This window comes from Mytilinidion resinicola, assembly GCF_010093595.1.
Source record: "Mytilinidion resinicola strain CBS 304.34 unplaced genomic scaffold BDZ99scaffold_7, whole genome shotgun sequence".
NCBI lineage: Eukaryota > Fungi > Ascomycota > Dothideomycetes > Mytilinidiales > Mytilinidiaceae > Mytilinidion > Mytilinidion resinicola.
In genome coordinates this window covers 1,683,476-1,691,604 of record NW_022985443.1, presented here as the reverse complement: position 1 = coordinate 1,691,604, position 8,129 = coordinate 1,683,476, and the positions used below count along the sequence as shown (strand labels likewise).

General features: G+C 33.5%; 1 protein-coding gene across 1 annotated transcript; it reads left to right on the top strand.

The window, feature by feature from the left end:
• Window positions 1-7,637: 7,637 nt before the first annotated feature.
• On the top strand, window positions 7,638-7,844 carry BDZ99DRAFT_384169 (uncharacterized protein; the record flags this gene model as incomplete). Its single annotated transcript, XM_033715368.1, has 1 exon — window positions 7,638-7,844. A coding segment is annotated over one exon (207 nt), but the record flags the coding sequence as incomplete, so codon positions are not given.
• Window positions 7,845-8,129: the final 285 nt, after the last annotated feature.

The window sequence follows — 8,129 nt, the reverse complement described above, 5'->3', positions numbered from 1 at the left end:
AATAATAGCTGTACTCCTCTTTACCTGGCCGTATAATTAGATTTATCCTACTATCTATACTTACTCCTAACGGATAGTATAAACATTAATATTAATATTAAAGACAATAATAGCTATACTCCTCTTTACCTGGCCGTATAATTAGATTTATCCGGCTGTCTAGATTTACTCCTAAGGAATAGTATAAGTATTAATATTAATATTAAAAATAATAATAGCCGTACTCTTCTTTACCTGGCCGTATAATTAGATTTATACCGCTGTCTAGGTTTACTCCTAAGGAATAGTATAAGTATTAACGTTAATATTAAAGACAACGATAGCTATACTCCTCTTTACCTGGCCGTATAATTAGATTTATATAGCTGTCTAGGTTTACTCCTAAGGAATAGTATAAGTATTAACGTTAATATTAAAGATAATAATAGCCGTACTCCTTTTTACCTGGCCGTATAATTAGATTTATACTGCTATTTAGGTTTACTTCTAACGGATAGTACAAATATTAACACTAATATCTAAGATAATAATAGACGTACCCCCCCCTAGGCCGCCGTATTTTTAGGCTAGGAAGATTTTGTCCTTAAATATTTAAAATACAGTGCAGATCCTTCCAGTATTAAAAGGTGGTGGCAATCTCGGCAAGACTTAAGTATAGTAAAAAAAATATCTAGATATTTAAAGCTATAGGAGAATACCGCAAATAGATTTAATTATAGATCTATTAATATATTAGTGAAAGATATTTCAATAGCCGGGGATTTTATAACTTTCGGTTCTATTATATAGGAGTAGGAATTACCGGCTCTCCTTAATTTAAGTAACCCTACTAGAGTAATTAAGGGTAAGGCTTAACAGTAGGATCTAAAGCAGTATATTATTCTTATAAATAATAAGTTAAGCACTAACTCTATAGAGGAACCCGTAAAATACGTTTAGGTTATAATATATACTAAGCATTTTAGAGAACGTTGGAAAGCTAAATAGTGTAATTTTATATTAAAGCTCCTGGACCTAGTATAGCTAGCCGATCTAAACTTAGCAAACTATAGTATACTATTTTATTTAGAGTTTATTTTCTGCTGCTATAATTTATTTTAATTGCTAACAGAAGAATAGGATTTAGCGTATGCGCTGTTTATAATATTAATGCGGGAAAAAAGCCACTAGTTTCGGTGACTTATTACTACTCCAGCGTTTTAATTAATTTTAGTAAGAAGAGTTTTATAGAAGTAGTTGGTCTAATTAAGGCTTTGGATTAGCTCTGCAAGGCTATGCGCATGCCGAGAATTAAGGATTTCCTAACCTTATCGGTAGCTACTTACTGTCTAGAGCGCTGTAAAATAACTAAAGCAATTAAGGGCAGCCTATTAAGCAACTTAGCAAGCTAAAAATACATTTTTAGGCTATGCGTTAATCTTAAAATATCCCCTTTACTAGACTTAGACTACAACTGCTAGCACCTTCTATTCTACTCCTATATTATAGCGGATTCCGCATTACTCCGATATTATAATTTTGGAAAGGGCCTAGAGATATCTTTTAACCTAATAATATTACTTGCGGCTGCTAAGTTCTATTTAATTATTAAGGGCGGTGTGGTATTTATTAGATACTAGACTGCGCTATTCCTAACAGCAATTTAAGGCGACTGTATATAATTTTATTTAATTATAAGTAATAATAGCTAAATTAATCTATATATACTTAATCTCGGAGAAAGAGTACTAATAAAGGACCTTTTCTAGTTTAAAAAAATGTAATACTTTCTAGAATAGTGCGAAGCGGCCTAGATTAACCTTAGAACTAAGCAATTACCTGCTACTATTAAATACTCCGGTGCCCGCAATTATAAAAAGTTGCTGCAGATAGACGGTTACTCTATACTAGCCTAAGTTAGAGCATTTAGTCCTCTATTAGCTGTTTTAGAACTGCAGACTAACTTAAAAATAGCATTCTACTGTTACTAAAATAGGCCGTAAAGCAATTACTATAAGCTACTCTAGAATATATCTATGTAATTAGCAATTGCTTATAATGCCGCCTAATATCGGAGTTAGTTAGTACCGAAGTTAAGCCTACTTTTATATATAAGCTATGCGTATACTCTAGCCTATATTAGTATACTAGACGATATAGTACTATATATTAAACCGCATGCTAATACTGTTAAAGTTGTTAAGGCGTTAGAGCTATTAGGTGAAACAGTTATCTATAGAAGACCAAAAAATTAATTCTTATTTCGGGAGCTAATACTAGGGCTTAATATTAATTTACTGGAAACTATAGCCTTAATATAAAAAAGCAACGGCAAAACGCTTTATAGATTTGAATTTATAGATATAGTTACTAAACCTAGTTAAGGAATATATATAAAGGAGCTAAATATACTATTATAAGGGAAATGCTGGCTTAATATTATAAACGCGGTAGATGCAGTAGTTATATATTTAGAGCTCGGCGAAGCTATTACTGCTATTAAGGGAAGTAGCCGGAAGAGTACTAAGTATAACACGCTTCTAAAAGATCTTAATTACCTTACTGTAACACTTCCGTGCTTAGCTTAATTAGCGGAACGCAACGGAGGAGGATTAAGTGCCGGGAGTTATTATATTAAAATTACCGAGAACACCTTATAGAAGTTAAGGGGTAATCCTTTTCTAGTATATTAGTATAATAATATTAATAAAATATGCTGGATAAGATCCGACCTAGTCCAGCGGCTAGTACTAAAGATATATTTTAGATTACTAGTACCTTTCTATGCACTAAAACCTTTGCCTCTAAAATAAGTTCCTATATCTAGGGCTATAGTATTCGGAAAGTAGAATCCCTAACTTAGGCCTAGCTACTAAAAGGAACTATATCGTCGCCTAATATCTTTAGTAAGGCTGAAATTGCTAGTGCTACTGCATAGCAGGTGCTTTATTTTGTAAGGAGTTTTATTAAGCGCAGGCGGTAGGAATAAGGCTTAGAAGGATTAATTAAGGCCGCGTAAGTAAATAAATAAGTATAGTAGCTAGTTTATCTAAGAATATCCGTCCTAGCTATTGCCGTTAGCAAGTATACAGGAAAATAGGGCGTTAAGCTATACCGGAGCATCGCATTTAAAAGTAAGATAATATAATAGTACTATAAGCTAATTCTGCTCTACTTTAGTATATCCTTAGTTTTATAATAAGGGAGTTTAAACACGCTTAGTCTAGGGCAGGCGCGGCTAATTATACAGCTTATAGTATAGCGCAGTAGAACTAATATATAGCGGTTAGACTTTAGCAGGAGGTAAATTTATAAGCAGCTAAAGTAGAAGGTTAAAAAGCGGATAAGCACCTTAATAACGCTAGCAGAGAGGGCGGCTAACCTGCTCTAGCTATACCTTTATAAGGTAGCGGTTTCTGTAGGTGTTTTAGTTAACTAAAGGTATAGCTAAAGTAGAATTAGATTATAAGGCTGCGGGGCTAATAGCTGGCTTACTAAAATTCTATATAGACTTCGCACAGCTACAGGCCGAATAGCTATAAGCTTAGGCTTACTAAGCTAATATAAATAAATTACTCCGTAATAATTATATAAGGTATACGGAGCTATTATACACTAACTAGGATTAGCGATTGCTTTAAATAGAGGTACTAATTAGCGCGGCGACCTTATATAAATTTGCGCGCCACAGCAGATATAAGGCTAATAATAACTTCTTAGTATTATAGCGAGGTTCTAAGGCTTAAGTAAAAACCTTTTATTAGTACTAAGAGTGGTAAGAGCTTAACAGTAGTGCTATAGGAAGGTAATCCTATTACGCTATAAAAAGAGGCTCTCTGCAAATTAGGCACGAAGGCAATAATATAAATATAATTTATAGCTAAAAAAGGTCCTAAATATTTAAAAGTTGCTATAGTATACAACTAATATAAAATTATAGTAAATACTAACGTGTGCGTAGAGTTATAGTTGCTTAAAATCAAAATACCCCTTTTATTTTCCGGTATAGTAGGTTTTCCGCGACCTAGGGACGGACGTTATATTAAATAATTATAACGCGACCGCTCCTAGTCGGTAACAGGTTATCGGGTGTTTTACGCAGTAAAGATCTCCTAAGCATATTAAGACAGATCGAGCCAGGTACTATTATAGTTATCCTCTCGCGGGTTGCTTTTTAGCTCGCCTGGGATAAGAATATTATACTAGTTGCAGGAAGCACTATTATCGGTCTCGTTCCGCCGGCTATAGATAATACTAATATCCAGCTTCCGTTTGCTAACAAATCCGGGGATAGGCTTATTTAGTGTGGTAAAGCACCGCCAACGCCTTAGAGGTTAGAAGCTTTATTTATTCGCAAACTAGAGAAATTAGTTAATATAGTAACGGAGCTAGTGTAGTATATTAGGCTCCGCATAATTCTTTAGCTACTCCGCCTAGCCGGTGTCGTCCGTGTATAGAGGGATTTTAGCTTCCTTATATTACTTAAATACAGCTGCGGCTATTTTACTAAGCTGTGGGACTCTGCTAAAGAATATATTAAAAAAGTGTAGTTAATAAGATTCCCCTTTAGTTCGCCCTTTAGGATTAGATTAACGTCCTTCCTTAGGTTAGATATATCCGCGAAACTGCCCGTATTAAAAGACTAAAATATCTGCTAGAACAATATAGCGAAGGAGGCGGCGGATTAAGAAGGGGTAGTTAGATAGAGGGTTAGTCTTATCCGCGTAATAAGGTCGAACACGGTGCTCTATATTATAGGATCTTCTGCGCGGGCGTGGATGTTTTTTATAAGCTGCGTAGTATGCCTGAAATCCGTTTAATTTAATAAAAAACGGGTATATAATAACGCAATATCCGCACTAAAAGGGCTTTTGCTATATTTAAAAGATAACGCAGAGACAGCTAGAAGCAGCTATAAAATACCTATAAGTTTAAGAAACAGACCTTTTCTAACTGTATTAGTTAGCTAAGTTATATATAGTTAAATTCTGCCCTTACCTAAATTAGCAGTAAGGCCCTTAGAAGAAAGCAGATATTTTTAAGTATTTGCGTTAGGAAACGTTAACTTTAATATATTGCGAAATAAATTAAGTTTATCTTTAATAGGATTACCTATAGCTTTTTAAAAGTAGAGCTATAAATAGAAAAGGCCTATTAAGAAGGGGCAAAGGGAACTTATTTAAGGCTTAGTTATAGAGACTATACTAAAGTAGTTTATAAGCTAGTAGCCTATATAAGCTAGTAGCCCTAATACTACTAAGGCTAAATATAGCGTATTTCTTAACTATAAACAATTATATTATATATAGCTATCTACTAGCTAGTTGCCTGCCGTCTAGAGTATATATATGCCGTATATTTAGTAGAAGTATATATACTACACTTATATAGTGCTTGTTATAGTCGCTCGGCCGCTGCCTTAACTACCCCCTTTACTTTTTATTAGAAAGGCGCCTATTCTAGTTAAAGCGTTGGAGCCCGGGGCCGGTTTTAGGTTTTAGCGGACCTACACCTAAGTATAGGTCCGTGCGCGTTAGGCATCTACTAATATCTTTTTTATTATTATTTATCTACCCACCTATATAAATAAACCTGCTATCTGCTAAACCTTTTTACCTTTTATATTTTTATAATACGCTTACTTATCCTTTTAAATTTCCCTGCTATAAGGAACTCTTTATTAAGAACTATATTATCTCTTACTCTTAAACACCTTTAAGGCGCCTATTAGAACTACTATATTATAGGTACTATTAAAGGAGATAATATATACGCATCCGCTGTTTTTAAAGCTAAGGTTATTCTATGTAAGAATACCCCTAATGCCTTCTAATAGTTTGTTATATTATATTAACTATATCTAAATTCTAATACTAACTTAGCCACCTAGGGCTATTATTAAAACAGCTTCGCCTAATAATAAAATTGCCACGGAAAACCTAGACCGTAAATATTAGAGTTATCTCCTTCCCGGTATCGCCTCAGCTAAGTGCTTCCGGCAAATATATAATATAATTAATAACCGCACTATTGCTTTAAAATAGCTGGACACTACTTTTATAGATGTAAAATACCAGCCTAATATGCGCATCTACGCCCTTATTAAAACGGTTCTAAAGGAAATATTAACTAGTTGCAATATTCTAGACGGCTAATAATACGTGAATATAGGTATAGTATCTAATCTTAAAAAGTTAGTATCCGCTAATTAGCCTAAACTATAAACCCGCTAATATCCTGCTTTCTAGTATTAAAACTAGCCGTGTTATTGCTAAAGTAGAAGACTTAGGACTTAGTAAGCAAGTATTACTAGATAAAACAGACGCTTTTACTAATATACTTATAGTTATTCCGGCCGGCTATCTTTTTAATGCCTAGCTATACGCTATACGCGCTCTTAAAGTTTTCTTAGGCCAGGCGTGTACTAAGCTATTGCAGGTCTAGGCAGTTGCCGCAATACTGCTTTACTAGATTAAGCCTAGTATTTTAGGCGCAGGGGACAGCTCTTATCCTTTTATTAATAAGGCTTAGTATATAGCAAAGATTAAACGGCTCTTTTCTAACTAGTATATTCCTACTTATAATAAGGTTAAGCGCTATACCTTTAAATCTGTAGTTGAATTTGCTATATATTTTAGTAAAAAGGAGCTAATCCCGCAAGCAATTTCGCCTTTCGAGAAAAAGACCTAAAAGGTAGAGATACTAGAGCAGTTAAGGGATATTCTTCGTCTTATATTAGTAGTTAATCCGGGCGAAAGGCCCTCCGCCTCGGCTATACTAGTATTAAGGAAGTTTTAGGCGTTTTAGATGCTGTAATTTAATTAAGTTAGAGGACCGCATCTTATTTATATATATATATACTTAGTTAATTATATCTGCTGTTTTATTATATATTATACCTTATGCTTATAATATTTATCGCCCTTATTTTTTTCCTATTTTTACTGCTATTACTAAACTATACCACCTATATAGCGTCTAAACCTATTACTAATAATAGCCTGCTTTTTCTTAGCTTAAGTACTTCTAATAAAAAGGGGGTAAAACTCTAACTATACGGCTATTACTAACTCTTCTAATAAGATTCCGGCTTTAAAAGAAATATTAGACCTTCTAAACCGGGTAAAATATATATTAAAGGCAGCGCATGCTAATAACCCTTTAGCTATTTTACTGCTAGCCTATAGCTTAACCTATAGTTTTAGCTATATAGCTTACTTATAACTCTAAATTTCTAAAAATTGTCCTGCCTATAAATACAATCCCTAGCTCCGCGGACTACACCGCATATCCTTTTATTAGGATAGCTTAGTTCTAACGGTCTATAATTATGCGAAGTATTCTAATTATAGTAGCCTGGGGTGTCTAGGGCTTATATCTAATATCGGCAAATAAAATAAAGCGGGGAGCAGGCAGCAATATCCGTTTTATTAGGAAACCTTCTAATAAGGTAAAACCTTTATACAATTTTATTAGGACTAGGATAGGAAAGTTATAAGTATTAGTTATATAAAAGGGCTACTTAGTTCTATAAAATCGAGCAAATATATATATATAAATACTTCTGCATCTATTTTTCTTATCTACTATTACACCTTTAATTAAATCTATTTTTTAAATCTTTTAAAGCTAAGCCTAATATATCTTTTATTAGCTAAGTCTTTAATAAAGCTCTTAATAAGAATATTTCGGTCTACCTCTCCGAGTTTAGAAATAGGTATAAGCGCCTTACCGGCGCTATTAGCGCAGGTATAAAAAGCGCGGCTCTTTCTAAAGTTAAGGAACACTTTAAAAATAGTAGTCTATTTAAGGAAAAGGATATAAAGCTAATAGAGCGAGTTACTATTATAAATATATTTTACTAGAGTAAAGGTAACTAGAACGCCTACTACTCCGTCTAGGGTAAAACTGCCGCCGGAAGTAAGGTTAAAGGTGGATACGTTCCTAAAAATACGTTTAAGCAGGCTGTAAGTTAACGTCCTATTTTATATAAACAGGCAGCTAACCTTATCTATAGTAAGCTAGCTAAGTAATTACTTTTTAAGAGCGTAAAGCCTTACTTACTTTCTAGTGCGTGATTATTATTATTATTATTATTATTGTTATTATTGTTATTATTATTATTATTATTATTATTATTATTATTATTA